This window comes from Terrapene carolina, unplaced genomic scaffold (assembly GCF_002925995.2).
Source record: "Terrapene carolina triunguis isolate 2854851 unplaced genomic scaffold, T_m_triunguis-2.0 Scaffold231, whole genome shotgun sequence".
NCBI classification, from domain to species: Eukaryota; Metazoa; Chordata; order Testudines; family Emydidae; genus Terrapene; species Terrapene triunguis.
Genome location: NW_020664582.1, coordinates 4,423,603 through 4,445,481, shown reverse-complemented (window position 1 = coordinate 4,445,481; position 21,879 = coordinate 4,423,603). Strand labels below are relative to the sequence as shown.

General features: G+C 45.9%; 1 protein-coding gene across 1 annotated transcript in view; it reads right to left on the bottom strand.

Moving 5' to 3' along the window:
- Positions 1 to 21,879, bottom strand: part of CLIP2 (CAP-Gly domain containing linker protein 2) — a 104,825-nt gene that overhangs the window by 80,064 nt on the left and 2,882 nt on the right. The window contains exon 2 of the mRNA XM_026656642.2: positions 2,582 to 2,805. Coding sequence (XP_026512427.1) covers positions 2,582 to 2,693 — 112 coding nt within the window. The 5' untranslated portion in view covers positions 2,694 to 2,805. The remainder of the gene's footprint in view (positions 1 to 2,581; positions 2,806 to 21,879) is intronic.

Genomic DNA, 21,879 nt, shown 5'->3' with positions numbered 1-21,879 from the left:
GCCACACGGCTCCCCGGGGGGGGAGCTGCTGCGGGGGGGGAGCGCCTCAGGGCGGGGGGGGAGCTGCCGCGGGGGGGGGGGGGGGGGCCCCCGCAAGGTGGAAGTTTCGCCTATGGCGCGAAACTTCCTTGCACTGGCCCTGGCAGCACCGTTCAAATGCCAGTGCAGACCGGAGGGAAAAAGGGGAGGTGTATTTTGCCTGGTACTCCAGGAGCAGATTCGGATACTATTGAGCATAACGATACCTTCGCAGCTAGGCCTGCTGAAGTCTATGGGACTAAACTAGAGGAAGGGAATCAGAATTGGATTCATTTATCACTCCTACCTAGAGCAGAGAAAATATTGCAGAAAATAATTCATTGCAGTGAGAATTTGCTCCATTTGCTTTAACTGTGTTCTCACCCTAATACTTAGACATCAGGAGGCTTTTAATGTCATTGAACTGTGAGAGACAGGTCCTAAAGCTAAACAACAACCCTGCTAATAGTCACATCTGTCTTCATCACCACATCACCCTCAGTAGAATTTTAAACACAACACAGAGGGCCAGATCCTCTGCTGGTGTAAATCAGTGTTACTCCATGGACTTCAACGCCACTTTATGCCAGCTACTGATTTGGTCCAGAGTCCAATGAGATGACTGGGTTTGGCAGCCCAGGAAAGATTTGCACTCACAGAGAAAAGCAAGTTAAATCCTAAGGTTTTTGCAATCTGCTCCAGGGGACAGTTGGCAGGAGCAGAGGGGGGTGCTATTCACCATTGAAGGAACAGAAATATCCACTACAAAGGTCCCTGAACAAATCAGTGTCACTGAAATGGCAACAGAGTCAGAGTCACTGAGCAGAGAGGGGCTCTTTGTGTGGCAAGCGCATGCAGATGTAGCTGCCTGAACCCCTGCTCTCATTGCAAAGAGTTGACAAGACAAATATACATTGATACAACCTCCCTGCCACTGAAATCCCACAAGGATTTTTTTTTAAAACAACACTTCTATGGTTCCATCACTGCACCAATCATTGCCTGGTTTCCCTCTCTTTTGTGCAAGCATCACCCCAGACTAACTTGCTTTGCAATGACAACGCAGATCTTTGTCAGCTGTGGCCCCGATCCTGCAAAAAAGTCATATAGGAGCATGGGGCCTTTCTGTGCTTATACTGAACTCACTGCAGGATTGGGACCTAAAAAATGCTATTCTCTAAAGGGACAGAACCATACACAGCACTAATCAAAGCTAGCGAACACTGTCTTATGTTGAGGTAGGAATGAGAGGGTGGCAGATTTTAGGTTAAAACCAGCAAGGTCCCCATCAAGGCAAACATTTGAGTGTACGTTTTTAATGAAATATATAGTGAAAAAGTCTCTGCGTATTGAAAACAGTTAGTGGAGGGGCTGGCAGGCCCTAAAGATTCTCCATATCTGGGCTTATTCCTGGGATCACGAGCATTTGGAAAGGACCCACTTTATATGTTTCAAGGGAATTGTTTTAAAACAGAAACAATTTTTTATACCTAAAAAGTTAGCCAAAAGTTGCTTAAAATTAAAACACAGCAGCCAGGAGAAATCACAAACTGGAAACTGTAGCCCTAAATGAAGGGCAGCTTGCAGTCCCTTGAATTTTTAGGGTTGCACTGAACGCTGGCCCTAGTATTGCTAACCCACATTCCCTACACATACTGATGTGTAAACAGTATGCAGGGTATGAAGATCACACACCCACAGTCCAGGATATGAGTGATGATACATAGCATGAAGGTCACCTGCAAATGAGTCAACCCAAATTGCTACACTGACTCAGGATAATCAAAAACTGCCCTCCCCCTTCCAAGTTCCATCAGTCAGAAAGGTTCACTCTCATAACTCTGCAAAATCATTCTTGCATCATCTCATGACAACGCATTATTCCTGTCAGTCTGTGCCTCAGTGACTACTGTGCATGTGTACGAGTGAGGCTTTCAGTTCCCCGGGCAGCTTTTCTTCAAACACACACACACACACCCCCTTGAGTGCCCTGTAATTGCACCACGACTGTCACCACAGTACAACACTTGTATTAAAAAAAAAAAAACATTCAGCCTTCGTTCTGTACACCCTGTACAGATGGAAAAAAAGTCTACTCAAATGAACCCATGTGGATGATTTAGTTGGGATTAGATCCTGCTTTGAGCAGGGGATTGGACTAGATGACCTCCTGAGGTCTCTTCCAGCTCTAATATTCTACGATTCTATGTGCTGCAGACAGATGCAATTACTAGATCAGTCACCCAGGTATACATGCACGCAGAGCTGGGACTACCATCCGGTTCCTTCAGCTCCAAACATCCCACATCTTAAGCTAAGGAGAACCTCTAAAGCAAGTAGGAACAGCAGGTCCCTATCTGCTCTGTAGATCAGCCACTAGAGGGTGACAACTCTCTCATTCCAATATACTTGCTTTGCCTAGTTGCCATGATGAGCCTATTTATGCCAACATGAGGAACAAGCAGAGAGGATTTTAAAACCAGGAGAACCCAGACTTAAGACATTTTTCACCAGGTAACTTCAGAGGGCTTTGGGCCAGGCCCTAGATGAATCCAGGTCTCACCTTCCTTTGAGCCAGTAGTGGCTGCAACCGCAGCTGTCCCCGAAGCCCGTCCCACGGGGCTGGAGTGTTTCCCCGCCCTGCCGGGGATTTTAAGTCCACTTGGCTTCAGCATGTTTGTCTCGCTCTGTATCTCAAGCTAGTAGCTGCCCGTCTCTTGGAGGGTTTTCCTACTGTCACCCGGTCAGGCCTCTAGATGACGGACCCCTTCTTCCATCGTCACAGACCTGGAGAAAAGAAGAGCACAAAGAAGTCAAACTCAGTTCAGAGAGGAAAGAGGGTCTTGCGGATAAGGGACTAGACTGAGACCCAGGAGATCTGGGCTCGTTTCCCAGAGCTGTCACACATTCAGATTCACAGCGTTTAAAGCTAGAAGGGACCATTAGATCATCTAGACCAGGAGTTCTCAACCAGGGTTCCGCGGCCTCCTGGGGGTCTGCGAGCCCTTTCGGGGGGCCACGGAGCTCCGCCGCTGAAACCCGGTGCCCCGAGTCCCAGCGCTGAACCAGGAACAGCGCGGGGCTGAAGCCGGCACCCCCCGCCCCCAGCCGGGAGCGGCGCAGGGCTGAAACCGGGAGCCCCAGCACCCTCCACTCCCCTCACTGAAGCTGGGAGCCGCACTGGGAGCCCCCCCTGCACACAGCCCCTAGCTACCCCCTCCCCGCACCCCAAACTACCCCCCTGCCCGCACACAGCCCCTAGCTATCCCCTCCCGCACCCCAAACTACCCCCCTGCCCACACACAGCCCCTAGCTACCCCCTCCCCGCACCCTCAACTGCCCCCCTGCCTGCACACAGCCCCTAATTACCCCCTCCCCGCACCCCAAACTACCCCCCTGCCCGGGCACAGCCCCTGGCTACCCCCTCCCCGCACCCAAGCGGTTTTCAGACTTTTTGAACTGAGTCCCCCACTTTGCGTTATATTTTTGGTTGCGATCCCCCACAGCCCAGACAGGCTGGGTGGCCTCCTGAATGAGTCGGGGGGAGGTGGCGCTCCCTCCCTGGACCCTGCTGTGTGGAGCTGGCTTGAGCCCTGCCAGCCCTTGCCCCCCCCAAAAAATAGAAGTAAAACTATGCCTATGCCCAAGGGTACCCCGTCCCCCTGCCCAGAGCCCTGCGCTCCCTCACCCCCTCCCCACTACCGGGCCCTGGCCTTTTTATAGCATGTTGAGGGGGACCTCAGTAAGAAAAAGGTTGAGAAGCCCTGATCTAGTCTGATCTCCTGCGTATCACAGGCCATTAAATTTCACCCCAATGCCCTACATTGAACCCAATGACTTGTTAAACTAAAGCATTTCAGTCCTCGGGAGCCAAAACTGCTGCGTGCCACAAGCAGAGCACAGGAGAGATGAGGTGCCACTCATGCTGAGGACAGGGAAGTGATCAGGTGAGATATGCCCAGATGATCCCAGGAGGTGGTTCATGCCCCATGCTGCAGAGGTAGGTGAAGAAAACCCCAGTTTGACTGGGGGGGGGGAATTCCTCCCCGACCCCAATGACCAGTTTAACCCTAAGCATATGAGTGAGGGACACCGGCCAGGCACCTAAGAAAGGGGGTTCTCGGTAGCACCTCAGAGCACCAATCCACTCCATGCAGTGTCCCATCTCCAGCATACTCCCTGTGTGACCTCAGGCAAGCCAATCTCTCTGTGCCTCCATTCTGCATATGTAAAATGGGGATGATAAAACTTCTTTTGTCTGCCTCACTTATTTAGCCTGGAAGTTCTTCAAGCCAGGCACTGACTCTCACCCTGCAGATATACAGCACCTACCACAGCGGGGCCCTGGATGCTGTTCTAACATACTAGGGCGTTGGTCCAAATATCCCAAACCAGGTTTCGAAAGAGCTCACTAAAATTACCCATCTCTTATCTGAATCCTAAACATTCAAAATTAATCTGCCAAGAGCCAATCCTGCTCCACAATGGAAGTTTTGCTGGGGACCTCATCAGAAACAGGATAGAACCCTGGCTGCTGGCATGAACATTTCTTCTCACTTAGTCCTACGCAAAACGCATTCCTGCCGAGCTCCAGAAGCACCATACTAAAAGGATACCAGCACTGTCAGGACGTGGGGAGAAGCACAACGTAAAGAGGCAGCTAGAGCTCATGGATTCATCACAAGACTGGGAACAATGATCTTCTGAGGTCTAGCTCTGGCTCTTGACACTGAGTCACTGTAAGACACTGGTCAAGGAACTGATCTGGTGTCACCCCTCCACACCAAAATCCGCAAACACAAGCTGGGTGAACAAGAGGGAGAATTCTGGCAACACTCCGGAGGCCACAGCAAGTGGACATAGCGAAGAAGGGCACATGGGAGGGGAACACACAAAAACAAGGAGAATTCCAAGTCCTGAGTGCTTATAAATACACAGGATGCTCAGAGTAAGTTTCAGCAAGGAAGATGTCCACATGGCATCAACTTAGGGAACCAAGAGAGATGGGAATTCATAGTGGTGGGGGGAAAAAACACCAGAGGTGAAATTTTGGTCCCATTAAAGTCAACAGCAAAGCTCTCATTGACTTCAGTGTGGTAGGGCTTTGGAGACCTGCACACCCTCATCAGGCTCCCAAGCTTTCTTGGGTGAAATCCTCTCCCCATTGCAGTCCATGGGAGCTCGGAGTGCTCCTCATCTGGGAAAAGACTATCAGGCCCAAGAGGACTGGGGGCACCCAAAATCTGAAGTCACTTCTGAAAAACGTTGACTTGTACCCAGACTGTGACAATGAGCAAGATCGCAGCAAGAGCCACAAATCTCGGATCGGCTCATCCACAGAATGAGGGAAAGTGACAAACTTCTCCACCTGCCTCCCGCTGCAGCTCGGGGATAGGTGAGCAGTGTGAGCAGGCGGCCAGGGTTCCAGATGGGCCTGCCCCTGCACTGAAACCTGGGCCACTGCATCTTCACTGCTGTTTTTAGCCATATGAGCTAGGTTAAAGCCAGAGCAGATATGCCCACCTGAGCTGAGATCCCACCGCCGACTGCAGCGTGGACGTACCCAGAGAGAGGCTGAGGGACACCGTCTTTCAGCATTTTAAGCAACAAAGAACAAGTGTTGCTGCTGCTAAGAATTAGACTGGTGGCTTTTTGAAACTGGACCACCTGATTTTTAACCCTGCTTAGTGAAAAGGAGAGAGATCCTGAGAAGGGGAAAGAACCTTGCGCTTAAGAGTTCAGTGCAGATCCCAAACCTATGCCCAGCTTTGGGCATTTGCCATCCATGCAATCCAGACTTGAAATTTCTCTGCAGTGGAGACTGTGGGTGTCTGGATTGCAGGGAAAAGAAAGAGGAGGAGAGAGAATTTAGAGATGGGAGAGTCCTATTAGGCCATCTAGTTCATCTTCCAAAGGCACTGCAGGATTGTTCTCATGGTATTTTTCCTCCTATTATTTTATCCAATCTAGTTTCAAGCGGAGTTTCCAGCACTTCTCTTGGGAGACCATGCCGCATTCTAATAGTTCTCACTGTCATATTCAGCCTAAATGCTTCTTTTATTAATGATGTGCTGTTACTCCTAGTTATACCCATTCTCTCCCGCACCCCACTCCACCCACGTCACCCTGGTCTTATTTTTCATCTACGTGATCTGATGTTGCATTTGGGAGGCCTTTATGTTATGAATTGTAGCAGAAATGCTGTTTAAATCCATCCTCATGACCCAGGTTCACAGGGTGGGGAGGGGAAGGGGGGAGGGGAAGGGAGAGATTTAACAATAATTCAAGACAGAAGAAAGAAGCCTCACAGTTTATCAGCCTCATAGCAGAGGAAGCCTCATAATCCAGGGTTTTGCAGTTACAGCCAAGCTAATTATAGGAAGTTGATCATTTATTCAATGAGTTCAGCCTGCTCTTCTGTTTTGCAGATTATCTGTGAACAGACTTGGATGCATTCGTTCATTATTTGGAATGGTGAGAATACCGTGCAAGCATATTGCAGCCGATGGGTTTTTCCATTAACTATCTGCGTCAACTAAATCTTTAACTATTCAGTGTTCCTGGGGTGCGACTGGCCACATAAGTCACATGATATTGTTTCTACTCCCTGCTGGGATTGACCGTTTTTAAAAAACAAAACAAAAACCGGAGAAGGGAAACCAAAGGGTTTCAAGATGATTGCTCAAGCACTTCTGGTAGAAACCTCTATGCAAACGCATTTTGGGAGGGTTTTACTTTCAAAACACTCACTCAATGCTCGCAAGCAAATGAATACCAAGGAATTTCCTGGTTTTCATTCTGACCAACAATGTTAGCTCGAACACAGCTTCCACACTTAGCATGAGCCATAGGAACGGGCAGAGGGGCAGCGAGGATGAGCGCAAGAGCTGAAACAGTGTTACACACTCAATACGTCATGGCCCAGATTTTTCGGCAAGTGCTCAGTCCCCATAATGGGGGCCAGATTCTCAACAGAGCACCTCTCCCATTAAAATACCAAAATAAGTCCACCTAATCTTCAAAAGACATCAGCACGATCAGCTCTTAAGAATCTGGCCAGGAGGGTCACAATGGGAGTTTGCTGGGTGCCGAACACTTTTGAAAATCTGGTCTTTATGGAGGCGCCTACGTGGGAATGGAGCTCTTTTGAAAATCTGGCTTTAATTATGGGCACTGAGCCCTTGAAGATCTGCCGCTCACGTAAACAGATTGGAAATGCCTCACGTATTCCTTTCCCCCTTCCCACACGCGATCGCATTTGCTCTGGTTACAGCGCTTAGCCTTTCAACGCAGCCCCATGAAAATGAAGGAGGCTGGCATTCTCCTGGTGCAACCATCTTAAAACCCCCACCTCCCTTTGGGGAGACGTTGGGCCTGCCAGCTTGGATTCTTTTGCTTTCATTTTTCCTCTTCCGAGTTGATGCAGACTACAGGGATTTTTCTAAATCTCAACTAAATTCTTCCCCGGTCCTTTCCGACTAAAATCAATGGCTCTGTGTGTTCCCACAGCCAAGAAAAAACATCCCCGGAATGCGCGATATGAAAGTCCTTTTCTGACAGCAGAAATTTTATATTCTCTCTTTACAGCCAGAGAGAAGAAGATGAATCTGCGTTACCGCGGCACACTCACAGGCATAGAAAAAAGGGAAACAGCCGCCAGCTAAATGCACAGACAGCCTCAGAAAACAGCTTTCTATGAAAGCAATGCACCCGAGTACATAACCCCGGACAGAATTGCTTCAGAAGACTCCTAGTTAGTCATCAAAGCAGCATGAGTAAAGGAGGATGCAATGACGGATTTGCTATTACTTTGCACCCCGTTACAGGAAGCATTTGTTTAAGAGTGGCGAGCAAGCGAGAGAGGGAAAGCAGGAGTGACAGAGCAAATAAAAGGGCCTAGATGCAGAAGCCTTTGTCAGCTTTGTTGGCAGAGTTCTGCTGCAGGATCCCCTGCTGGTGAGCCACTCTGCTCTCCTCAATAAGCATGAAGCCCTACCCCCCATATCCAACGCAGCCCCAGCTTGGCTTCCCATTGAAGGTAAGCATGAGGTGCAAAATTCAGATCCTGAATTCAACCTCTCCTCCCACCCCCCTTTCAAATCAATGGGCTATTCCAATCCCAGATTTTGGTTCAGCTCATCGGTGTGAGACAGGGTCAGCCACAGAATACAGATCTCGGTCTGCAAGCAACTCTCGCAGATGCATGTGGGATTTGGAAACAAAATACCCTCCGAAGCACTGGCGATACGTTCCATCAAATGTAAAAGCAAAATTGATCAATGTGGATGCCTACAATTTAGATTCCTAAATCCACCTTTAAGCAACTAAACAAGAGTAGCCTGATTTTTTCCTCTTATGGCTATGCATGCCCACGTTTGCAGGATCAGGGCCCCAAAGCAAAAATATGTAAAGAAAAAATAATAGCCAAAGCTACCAGCTCAGGAGTCCGATCCCTGCCATGCTGACTATGAAGACAATGTGCTGTTTGAGAAGTGGCAGAAAACAGACATTATAAAATACTGACTCATGGGAGTAACCACAACTTCAAATGGGACTGCTGGTATAAGTAACAGTTGGCAGGATCAGATCCTGGCTCTCATTTTAAGCTCTTCCCAGCTAGAACAACCTTTAGAAACCCAATAGCTTGTGCTGTTGAAATAAGTGTAATACACCAGCTTTCCACACACAAGTACAATGTACGGGGAATGCCAGAAACCAGAATGTGACCCTCTAAGGGGGAAGGCAAGGGAGTAAACAGACTCTCATTCATTTTTAGGGCTCTCGTGACCATGCAGTGACACAGCTGAATTATGCTCAAAGGCTCTGGCACTTTTAACAGTAAAGAGGCAGCTTGTGAAGCAAAACACACACACACACACACACTCTCTCTCCTCTGCTCACAGCTGCTTTGCTACTGAAATAACCTTGACTCCGCACACTAATGGCAAATTCATTTTGTGCTTGTGAGATACATCCCCCATCTACTATGGCTAAAAGATAAATAAAATTCTAAATGCTGGCAGATCATCTGGGCAAACAAACACGTTGCAGGATGTTCCCCAATGTAAAATCTCCTGATGTATGTTTTTAAAATGAAAGCTGAGATTCTCACTTAATAAAACCCCAGCTCCTGGAGTCATGTTAAGTAGAACACCAAATATTGCTAGACCGGAGATGAAATGAAGAGTTATCAACACCAGAAACAACGTGTAACTGTTGATAGTAAGGGGCGGGGGGGCACAATTTAAAGGTTTTGTGGGATGCAGCAAGGTTCAGGGCAAATTGGGTTACCATACATCTGTATTTTCCCAGACATGTCCGGCTTTTTGGTTCTTAAATTGCCGTCCAGGAGGAATTTTTAAATATCTAAAAACGTCCGGGATTTTGCCATTATTATTTTTCCCCAAAGAAGAGTTGATCATTCAAGAAAGAAAGTGAATGTTGATCACTCGAGAGAGTGCCCGCTTTTTCGCCCTAGCTCCCAGCGCTTGCGTCATTTCGCGTGGCTGGGAGGGAGGGGGAAGAGGGGGAATGCGGCGCGTTCAGGGGAGGAGGCGGGGCCAAGGCAGGGATTTGGGGAAGGGGTCCAATGGGGCAGGGAGGGGGCGGAGTTGGGGTGGGGACTTTGGGGAAGGGGTTGGAATGGGGGCAGGGAAGGGGTGGAGTTAGGGTGGGGCCGGAGTGGGGCTAGCAAATACCCCCCCCCGCTCCCCCCCATGGAGTGTCCTCTCTTTTGAATGTTCAAATATGGTAACCCTAAGGGCAAAGCATATAAATCCTGGCAGAAATCAGGGGTGGGGCGGGGGGAAGACATGACCTCTCCCCATGCATCAGCTCTGATCAATATCATCTCTGATTTCTGCCCTTTGCACTTGGTTCAGCTTGGCCTTTACAAACACTCAGTCTGTTTCACTTTCTGTCTCTCAGGCACTAGCCCGATCCCGTTGCATGTAGGTTTGCAGCACTACAGAGGAAAAGTTAAGTAAAAATCCTTTCCCATGTAATTTTTTGAAGTGACGCCAAAAAAAAAAAAAGTTTTGTTTTGCTAAACCATTGCAGATGGAAGGGGACTGAATTGAGAGGTGTGATTGGGTGGGGTGGCCCCAGTGGTAGGAGGACTAGCTCACCATGCCCCTTGTGTCTCCAGTCCATGGGTTAGTGGTAGTACAGGACTGCTTTAATATCAAGTCATTTATTGAAGATCCCATTCCTTAAAATATGCACATAAGACCCAGAAGAGCAACAAGGTGGACAAAAATGTCACGGCAGCTGCAGACAAAGTCCATGGGCTTTCGATTAGCTTGAAGAGGAGGAATAAAGGAAAAGTTTACAACTAAAATATTGCCTTTGTATTGAAGAGGATTATGGGGGATGAAAGAGTCACATGAACGAACCTGTTTCGTTACTTGGTGGTGTGCTCTCCTCTGCAGCTAGGTGTACCTGGCATTAACAACACGACAAGCTACCTTGCTTCACGATTGATGTGCTAATGCGTTCTTGGGAGAGATCCTACCAAGAGAAGCAAGACTCTTTGTGCACGTGTGGGTCGTACTCTCTCAGCCAAGGGAGGGGGGGGGGGGAAAACCACAAAGCAAACATCTGAACTGAAGCACTTATTCCCAAAAGGATGGAAATAAGCCATTTTCAGATGTTAAGTTCCAGTGTGGCATCCAATACTGCAAGGACTATTGGGAGGAGGGAATAACTTAGGAGCCTAAGTCTCAGGGCAAATTGATGGGACTTAGGATCCTAAATTACATGCTTTTGAAAAGTCTCCCCTTAGGTTTACAGAGGGACTGGCTCCTTGTTCCCAGTCATCTTTGCCATTTCTGAAAGCTGTTCCCCCACTTGGTTGGAAGTAAGGTGAATTTGGTAATCTTCCAGGCATGCTACAAAAGACCCCTCTTTGATATAGTTTTTGGAGAGGGCTACGGGTATACTTCCTATAATGAAGAAGGGATGAAAAGGTCTCTCTTTAGATGGCTGGTTGGCTGAGTTCCTGCTGGAATGAGATCTTAACGCTGCTGGGACTTTGTGGTGTTAATGCTGATAGGGCACCTGAAGACTTGAGTAGGTTTCCTTCTTATTTTAAATCTAACTGAATAATCCCTGTGGACCGAATGCGTTTGGGATTACTCAAAAGGATGGAAAAAACGGATGTAAATATCTTGGACTGCCCAGATGTTAGGGCAGCTGCGTGTTGAGCTCTCCTACCTCGACCAGCTCTCACGGCTAGGGAAAGCCAGAGATTTATGAGGCTCTTGGTCACACCACTTATTAAATGTGTTCTGCAGAATTAATGACTTACATGAGCGATGTTATTTATTGCTAATTCTGCTATTACTTTATCATGTAGCACTGATAGGACTTACATTCTTTTTTTTTTTAAAAAATAGTTATCAGTGACTAGCTAAGTAATTTTTATTCTACCGTTCCCTTTAAACTAAAATCTTATTGGGGTGGGAAGGGGCATCTCAATTTTTTTAAACATGTGACTTAAGTTGGTTGAAATGTTTTAAACAATTTTTGGGTGAAAAATTACATTTCTCTTTATAAATAGAAACTTTTTCATAGAATCACAGAAATGTAGGGCTGGAAGGGACCTCAAGAAGTCAGCTAGTCCAGCCCCCTGCACTAAGGCAGGACCAAGTACACCTGAGATCTCTGACAGGTGTTTGTCCAACCTGCTCTTAAAAACCTCCAGTGATGGCAATTTCACAACCTCCTTAGGTAACCAGGAAAAGGGGTGAGGAAAAAGGAGGGTGGGGGGAAGGAAACCAACATTTTTTTTTTTTTGAAAAAAATCACATATATGAAAATGTCAATGACAAAAATTCAAATTGAAAAAAATGGTTCCTTTTAACAACCATGTAGAATGAAAATTATTCCAATATTTTTTGAAATTTTGAAGGTTTTTTTGCTAATTTTTCTGCTCTTTTTTGACCAGCTCTACTTTTCGCTAATAAAGCAACTAAACAAGTTACTGGTATATCATTCATTTTATAAAAAGTTAAGTCACATCCTACACTGTCTTTAAACCTACTGCAAATCTCCCACTGATATTCTTTACACGACTCCCAGAAGTGTGTCGGATGCTTCAGAGAAATGCAAAGTCCTGGGGTAAAATCTTTTAGAACTGACTCCCCTAAGAACTAGGGACCTTTAGAAACCTCACCACTTTCCTCTCCAAGTGTAAGGTGCATTTCTTTGACATTGCCTTTTTTAACATAAACACTCAGCAACATTTATATTATAAACAGAAGACATCCCACTGCACGTTCTTCTCCCCCTGGGGAGAAGAGAGAGAACAAACATGTGACAGATGTCAGCCATGTTCCTTAATGCACTACTGGAAGGGGCTTGGATACTAGGGTGATGAGCATGGTATATGTATATAGAATAGAACAGGATATCCTGACTCTATTAAGTCAATGGCAAAATTCCCATGGACTTCCAAAGAGAGCATGAATGAAATCCTTGCCCTGCCCGAAAGTCTTATTTGCTGATGCAACACAATGAATGAGAGTCACTGAAAACGTGGCGTGAAGCAGCACAGGCCTTAAAAAGAACATGGGACTCCCAGTTTTGGTGCACAAACACATCTTGCTGCCCACCCAATAACAGAGTATAGGCCAACAGAGGGAAAAATTCTGCCCTCAGATCGTCACAGCACAAAGTTTAACAAAACAAAACAAAAGAACCCACTCTCCCTACATGCAGGGAATTGCCTTTGTTACCACAGGAATCCTGCAAAGTTCAGAATATCCGAACTCGCCATACGTACCAAAGAGCAGAATTTGCCTTGGGAGTGAAGTAATTCTGAAGGCAAGGCTCCAACTGTCCAGGCCTTCCTTCGTGAGGGACAGGAAATGAAGCCAGTCAAAATAAAGAGGATGATTTGATAAAGCCAAATTGCGGCTTTGCTGATATCAAAGGAAAAAGCAGATGCTGAAAACAGAGAGCAGCTTTATCTTGCTGCAGATTTAATTCCATAAATTGTTCCATCTGATCCAACGTGGTCACGCATTCACCTTTTTGCTTCTCTAGTAGAGTGACTGACCGCTTGTCAGAGATAAAATAACTATTTCTAAAGCACCAGTTAGATTAGGATTAAATCCTCAAATTTAATCAGTGCACGACAGAACGGGGGAAGAAAAGATATTCCTTCTTAATTAAGAAGACCAGAATCACTCTCCAAGAAAATATTTTCTGTGATAAATAAAATGGAGACAGGATCCTTTCCCCAATAGCTTAGCTGAGCGAAAAGAGTGGCTCTGTGCTATAATCAAGTTTTTAAGGGAAGGGCACCCTGGAGTGTTCACTGGACTACACAGTACTCGTTTGGCAAACACAAGCTTCTCTCTTTCCCTGGTGAGGAGTCAAAAGTTTCTTGAGATGGTCATAATGATTTGTTGCCCTCACACTGCTCTCGCCACATCTATGGAAGATGCTCATCTCTTAAAATGTCTGTCTTTAATCTCTTCTTTATCCAGGTTTTCTGATATTTAGTGCATAGTGCAATAGGAAATCCTAGATGTATCCGGGGCGGCTCTATGTATTTTGCTGCCCCAAGCATGGTAGTCAGGCGGCTTTCGGCGGCGCGCCTGCGGGAGGTCCGTTGGTAATGCGGATTTGGTGGCATGCCTGCGGGAGGTCCGCCGGTCCCACGGCTTCGGCGTACCCGCCGCCGAATTGCCGCCAAAACCGCGGAACTGGCGGACCTCCCGCAGGCACGCCACCGAAGGCTCCCTGACTGCCGCCCCCACAGCGACCGGCAGGCCGCCCCCCGCGGCTTGCCGCCCCAGGCACACGCTTGCTGAGCTGATGCCTGGAGCCGCCCCTGGATGTATCTTGGGGGGGGGGGGGGGTTGCATTTTTTTGCTTAGTTCTTCTATGCATTTATACTGCACTAATCACTGTGCTGTGTAGGCGTCCAATAAGCCACAGAGACAAAAGAAAACACTATCAAAGGGAAAAAACTGAGAGACTATTACCTAATACTGGGTACTAAAAATACCCACAACACAGAAACGAAACCGAAGTAGAAAAAACACAGGCTAAGGAGACTCAGACTCCTCATCATAAACTAACTGGGGAAGAAGTATGAGCCTGGGCCCGCAGTTAACAGATTCCAAATCTCTGTTGCAGTCAAAGATTTCCATAGACTTCAATGGTCAAGCCCAAGTTTTTCATAAAACAAGGGGTGGGGTGGGGTGGGGTGGAGTGGGAGGGGGGGATTGTTTCTTTACAAATTTTTGATGGAAAATACTTACCATTTATCACCCAGCCCTATTTAGAGTCTGGTAGGAGACAGAACAGTGGGCAGAGTCCCAGGAAGGCAGTTAAGAGGTATGATAAATACAGTCCATCATACAGCTCTGCAACTTACCATTCATGGCATACCCTTTTAGATCTGACTCTTTCTGTAATTAAATACATGCCGTAACATACACAAGGTGTACCGCATGGAGGAGTAAATCCTCCAGTAGAAACCCTCACACTGGGAATTTCCTGGCTTTTGACTGTTTCATTTAACACGGCATCAAAGTTTGCGCTGACACTTGCTCAGTTATTCGTCACACCTTGGGCTCATGCACGTGGCTTGATTTGTTCATGGTTGGTAGTCTAACCTCTGCCCTGGGTTTTGATTATGAAATGAAAACAAGACTAAGGTCTTTTTTCCACCCACGCACCCCACCCAGTCCCCCTTTGCAGAGTGGAATTGAAAGGCGGGTGCAACATAAGTGCTGAAAACATGACAGCCACGGGGATGATGAAGGGAATTGCAGTTTCGCTCGACTTTGAACATTTAAAACAAACGTTGGCTCCATGAGATCATTTCCTTTCTGGAATTCATTTTCATCTTTTACCTGGCAGTCGGAGAGCTCCTTTGAAGTCAATAGAGAATTTGGCCAATAGAGAATAAGGAATTCAGAAAGTTTAGGGGGAGGCAGCAAAAATTCACCTTAAAACAGCAGGCTACATTCTGACCCACTTTACACCCCACAGGTGGGTGCAAGACAAGGAAGTATTTAGCCCAGTGGGTTTATATTAAAGGTCAGATTGAAAGTCTTACTGCTGAAAGGTTTGATGCATCCAACTTCAAGATGGAGATTGGACAGCAAAGCTCAAACAGGTTCATGTTTCTAAGAGCAGTTTAAGGAATTCAGTTGGATGTGTATGGAGAGAAAGGGGAGCAAGTGTAACTTGCCTTATTTGCATACCTCTGGTAAATTCACCCTTGTGTGGGTCGAATCCGGGGAGTGGTTCCATTGAAGTCAAGGGGATTACTGACATAAGTAAGACGAGCCAATCTCGCCCCTGTTTCCACGTAGCAGAACAGTTTGGGATGGCAGCATTTCGAACTCTCCTCACCACAAAGGAGCATCAGACTTTCTCCATTTCCTGGGGCTCCCAAAGGATCAAGTTTTCACTTGACAAATTGCCAGGCCACTGGGTATAAACCAGGTGTCTTTACTGGGCTCAGAATCCCTCACTGCACTGAATTCCAGAGTCTTTTGAAAGCACTTGAACCAATTACTGATGTATTTTTAACCTCCTACGCCTTGTCTCTACAGGGAAAGGCCATTGCATTATAATGGGCACAATGTGATCTAAGCATGATAGACAAGGACCATCCTGGTTAGCCCTAGAGTGAATCTTCACACCAGACCACCGTGTATGCTGTAAGTGCCACATTTGTTACAGAAATCCCATTAGACAAACTGTGACCGGCTGAGACATAATTCTGAGCATGTCTGTCTTATATACGCAATTATACACACACACACACACACACAAAATGTCCCAATTTTTCACATTTGCTATCTGGTCACCCAACACTGAATGCTAAATCAGATCAGTTAACACACGGGCATTCTCCCATGTAGTCAAGCCCTTCAAGTGCCCTTAACACAAGCAATGTAAGGAAACAACTAACTTGACTCACTGCCTGACCCCCCCAAAAGCAAAAAGCTGACCCAATGCAGGGTGGAACCCAGAGCTCTAGAGAGAGGAAACACTAGAGCAGGGGGTCCCAAACTGTGGGCTGCAGCTCTAAGATGTGCCGAGGCACTGTCCCCAGTGGTCCACCGGCGTAACTGCCTTCTCCTGTCAAGTCAAACTGTTGGGTTTCAAAGATCTTGAAGCATTTCTTTGAGTGCCTGTTGCTAGGGATTTCTCTCGTTACAATGAAAAGAAAGCCTGGACATTATTTACAGTGTTATAGTTCATATGGTCTAATCCTTAAAATTAATAATTTTCCTCAAGAAGAGTTAACAGTGAGCCACAGTGCCTATTGCAGCTGCACAGGTGGGCCATAGGGGAAAAAAGTTTGGGACCCCCTGCCCTAGAGCATGGGTCTTGTGGCTGAATCGTGTATTGGCAGCGAGGACTACTGGGTTCTACTTTCACTTGGGCCAGTAATTTCAGCTTTCTGTGCCGGATGAAGAGTGAAAATAAGAGTACCAGTCTCACGGAGGGAAATGACATGAGGCTTAGTTCATGGATGGATGTTACGTGGTTTGAGATCGCCAGATTGAAGGTGCTATGGAAGAGTGAAGTATCTATTCTTACTGAGCCCTAAGCCACTGAGGAGGCCCCGTTACTGCTCTTGTTCCATTGCAGTCATTCTGCTGTCTGTCACTATTCTTGGGGCATCTCGGCAGTGACTGAGACCAGTTCCCAGAACCCCTCCTCCTCTTTGCTGATTCACCAGTGCACATTAAGTTTCCCACACAAAAAGCTGACCCACCCACCATGGTTCATGCTTCTCCGACTGCTGCTCTCTCTGGAGTCTCTGTGATTTCTCCAGACCACAGTTAACATGGACACATTTATGTAATTCCCACCACCCATAATGGTGGAGACAGGAAGGCCAGGAACTTAAACAATGTTTTTTGCCCAGTGTGCATTAGTCACATATCGTTTCCTACTTAAGCCTACAGAGCACCGGAACAAAAGGCCTCTTTGGAAGAAAAGCTCCAGATGGCTCAGGGGCTTGGAGCTAGAGAAAGAGCATTCCCCCTAAAAGTCACCAGTTCAAATCCTGCCCAAGTCAGCAGATGGCAAGTTTCAATTACTGCTACCAAGTGACTTATTACAACTAACATATGCTAAAAATCAAATCATCATTGTTACACTGTCCTGCCGGCTTCTTTATTCCACCCACCTCTTACCGTTTGACTTTTAGATTGTAAGCTCTTTGGGGCACAGGCTGACTTTGCTCTGCATTTGTACAGTGCTTGCCATAAAGAAGCCTCAGGCAGAGTCGGGCCTCTAGGTGCTAATGCAACAGAGCCACAACAATCTCATCTGATGGGTGCGCACAGGCTTATGAAATATAAGGCAGAGGTCACGGGCTAGTTCCTAGCAGATGGGCATCCACAGCGCAGAAATCACTGTTCTGCACAGCAGTCGGATAGGCAAGGAAAGTGAACTACTCCCTCCCTCTGCTCTCTCTGCATCAGGGCTGAGGCACAGCTGGTTGGGTGGGGGGGGAGGCTTGCACTGCATGGGACGTGCACATCCTGGGACGGGGCTATCAATCCGGCATCTTTCACCAGCACAGGATTCTTTTGCAAGAGCAGCTTTGCTGCACAGCCTGTTTTTAATCACACTTCTAATCTTACGGTTTCTACAAGCCACAGTGCTATTGGAAAGCACCCATATATTGGTTCTTAACATGTTGTGGAGCTAGGCAGACAGTGAGCAGATCCTGCTAGAAGGAGTATGGTGGAAGTAAAATTTCACATTATTAAATGTAAAGGGAGTCAGGAAAGTGTCAAAGTGACCGGAGAATCCAGATAGAATCGGAGTGTTAAAGGACTGTGCTTCATTTAGATCATTAGGGTGTCATCTCTTGATAGCTGTACCCCTGGCAGTTGCTTTACTGCTTCCAGCAGGTTTATTATGCAGGAAAATGTCATTTACCAAAATACACAGTCTTTCTGCACTACAAGTCCCATTGTTCCACCCTGTACTCTAGGCAAGACCATAACCATGTTCTGGAACCAAGGCAAAGACTTGGCCCTGTCCAGATGTGCCAGTATAGTCTGGTTACAAAATACAGCTACGGTTGTTGTACTAGGGGCCCCTGACACAATTGTATTGGTAGAGTAAACAAACAGTTATATGCAATGAAAAACTCAGAGCATTAAACTGGCTATGTGACTTCTTTTAGCCAAGGCAAGCCATAAACTTCGGGCACCCTAAGGGAGATTAGACCCTAAATATTCCATAAATGTGAACTATCCTATCACCCATGAGTGCTCTTTAGAATTTGGTGCCCCAAAAGGACATTTTTCAAGTGCCCGAACACCTCCTGTGCTTTATAGCCAATGAACTCACGTATTAAGTTTCATTTTCATAGGGGAAAGATGTGCTTGCTGATGCTTCAAAGGTCTCAAGACTAAAAATCTCCAGAAGGTTAGATGAATCCTTGTTATTTCAAGCACCATTTACTGGGATGCATTTACAGAGGGCTTCCCCTATAGAACAGACTTTGGCAAGTTCAAAAAGCTTTTGCGCAGATCCCAACGAAAGCTGGAAAAAAATTCCATGACATTCTGTGCTGTCCTACTGAACTTAAGCATAGACTTTCCCCAGGCTGAGCAGTATGTTCAGTACAGGTAGGGTGACCAGATGTCCCGATTTTATAGGGACAGTCCCGATTTCTGGGTCTTTTTCTTATATAGACTCCTATTACCCCCCACCCCCGTCCCGATTTTTCACGTTTGCTGTCTGGTCACCCTAAGTACAGGATTGGCCAAGAAGATAGCTGATTAATGGGCAGTCCTATGGAGAGGCCGTTCTGATCACATAGGATAGTGCTATTCATCTATATTCATTCTAGTTCCAATAGTTTAATGACTTTGCCACTTTAACCAGCTGATATATTAACTGGTGCATCTCATGTATTTGTATGACCCGTAATATTTCCATGCCCTGTTCCAAATATGGAACCACCTGCTTTTCTTGTCTAGATACCGAGATTCTCAGTGCCAAAGATCAGTATTTTTCCTAAAATAAATAAAAAACAAACGCAAAGAAACTACCCAAGTATAGCTGTTTTAACTCACAATCCTCCTCATTCATCCACTCTTAAGTGGTTGTATTCGGATTCATCCCAAAATCATTTGCACTGGTTCCCCATGATACTTCAAACCACATGACAAGTCCTGCAGCACTTCAAAAAAGCATCATTAGATTAGGTGCCACACTTAGTGCGAGACTCTGGCCACTAAGGAGCAGATAGCAGGGAATAAAGGACAGAAATTTTCCTTGTGACACACAGGTTGAGACACCATTATATTTATGCCATGTTATCCCGCAGTAAACTGCCATTCAAGGAGGGACTGCTGTATTGGTCACTAACTAAAATATCCTAGTTCTAGTCAAGGATGTCCTTATTTTACCCATGTGGAAACTGAGGCCAAGGAGGTTAAGTGACTTGTTGAAGATCACACAGTGCCTGACACTACCCACCAAGCGAGAGCAGTAACTTTGTTAGCTATAAACTAAACAGAAGCTATAGAACTAAGCTAAGTGGAAGCTCTATAGAACGACTATAGTAGAACTAAACAGAAGCTATAGAACTAAGAAGCAGACTATAGTCTTGGGGCAGCCTGTGTGGAGAGATGTGACTACACGCATTAAACCAGTGTTTTACAGACACAAAATGCTCAATATTCAAAATGAAGCTAAAGAAAAATCCGTTAAGTACATTTTCCATGACGTAATTGCCTCGTAAGCTGTTCCAATAGACGCCTCCTTTTCTGGGGTACTTACACATTCAGAAGCACTTCAACATCCAGGAGACACGCTAACAAGTCATGAATGGAAATGGGAGAGCTCCCAAGTGATGGGAAAGTCTGGGTTGTTTCTAGAGGCAGCTGCTTTTCACGCCTGCCAGGCTCAAAGAATTACTGAAAACTTTCCAGCACTAATTGGCGAACACAAAAGTCTTCAGAGCCTGATGCAATAAACCAGGGGGTCAGCAGAAAAAATGGATCGCCCAGAAAAAGGCGTTGTCAGTAATTGCACCGAAACTTGTTGCAACGGTTTGGCCACTTGGTTTTACAGGGGCTGTGTTGGGGGGGAAGTTACAGTTGCACATCAGCCCGGGTAGGAAGTGGTATGAAGGGGCTGATGAGATAAAAAGAATTTAAAACAGACAACAAAAATCAAAGGGAAACCCCAAGTAACATGTACGTAGCTTCTTACTGTATTCTAAGTACAATACAAATGTTTAACGAAGCCTTCCCTGCTACACTGTGAAATGTTAATACAATAAATAAGTTAATTATTACTGAAATGCCCTTTGAGAGTCAATGGAAGTTAGGTGCCCTGATGCTTTTGAAAAAAAAAAAAAAAGTTTTACTCTGTATGAGTAATGGATAAATAAGTCCATTTTACAGATGGGAAAACTGAGGTACACAGGTTAAGTGACTCATTCTAGGCCACTGCGAGAATCAGTGTCAGAGTTCAGATAGTTCTCCCAAAATTAAGTAACAAATTTAAGCCGTGTCAATGTCTCAGATCTCTTTTGTGCCTTAATATGGGTCATTCCTTCCTGGGAGGCAGCCTGGGTCTAGGGGATAGGGCACTTGAGTGGGACTCGGGAGAGCGGAGTTTTATTCCTGGCTTTGCTACATAACTTTGAGCAAGTCACTTCACGTCATGCCTCTTTTATTATATTAATTATGTATTTATTATTGTACAGCAGCTAACTGCACAAGAGACTTAATTACTACTGTAATAGAAATAATAAAACATCCATACAGCAGCAGTCTGAGTTGTGAGCCCAGACAGTCCCCACCCACCCAAACTGATATAGTATTTGAAGTCATCAAGCTGGAGTCAACAATGTTAAGCCACAGGAGTGCAATTTGACAATCCTTGGTTACATTTATTTAAATGTGTTCCTTTCACTTCTGCTGTAATTGCGCCAACTCTGGCTATTTGCTGGATCAGATTTTGTTTTTCGGTTTAGAAAGTAGCTAATAAAAATATTTGTTCCTTTAGGACTTGTTCCAAGGCAATAGGGCTGATGCAAAAATGTTGTAATTTTTACTGGCTTTTTAACAAAAACAAACAACTTTTTTTTTAAAGACAAAACGAGAGATGAGTGCTGGTATAAGGTGTGACTCCAAGAGTCATGTGGAATGAAGTCATCTCTCCACTGAGGGAAGCACTGTGCTAGAACATGAAAACCAGAAGCTGAAACTGACTATAAACCAAGTGAAATTGACCTGTGTAGTTTTATCATCCCAGCAATGTGTTTGTTTCTTAACAATCTACCTACCACCCACAATCAGTTTACAAATAAAAAGATGTTTTTTTTCCCCAACTGCTAGCTCTGGAGAATCAACCAATGATCTGAGAGCTGAAATGGGTTTTTTACAGCTCATGCATCACTGTCAGCAAGAAAGATTCTGCAACAGAAATGCATGTTAGGAGAGAAAGGATGATTCTGTGGCTAAGGCACTAATATAGGACTCAGGAGGGCTGGGTTCAATTCCTGGATCTGCTGCAGACTTCTTGTGCAAATCACCTAACTTTTGTTTCACCCACCCTTTGCCTGTCTTGGCTAATTGGATCATAGAGATCTCTGGGATAGTGTGTCTCACTATTAATTTATGCAGTGATCAGCACAACGTGGCCCCGGTCTCCAATCGTTGTTGGGGAACTACAGTAATAAAGCAGGTTTCAGAGTGGTGGCTGTGTTAGTCTGTATCAGCAAAAAGAATGAGGAGTACTTGTGGCACCTTAGAGACTAACAAATTTATTTGGGCATAAGCTTTCGTGGGCTAAAACCCACTTCATCGGTTGCATGCAGTGGAAAATACAGTAGGAAGATAT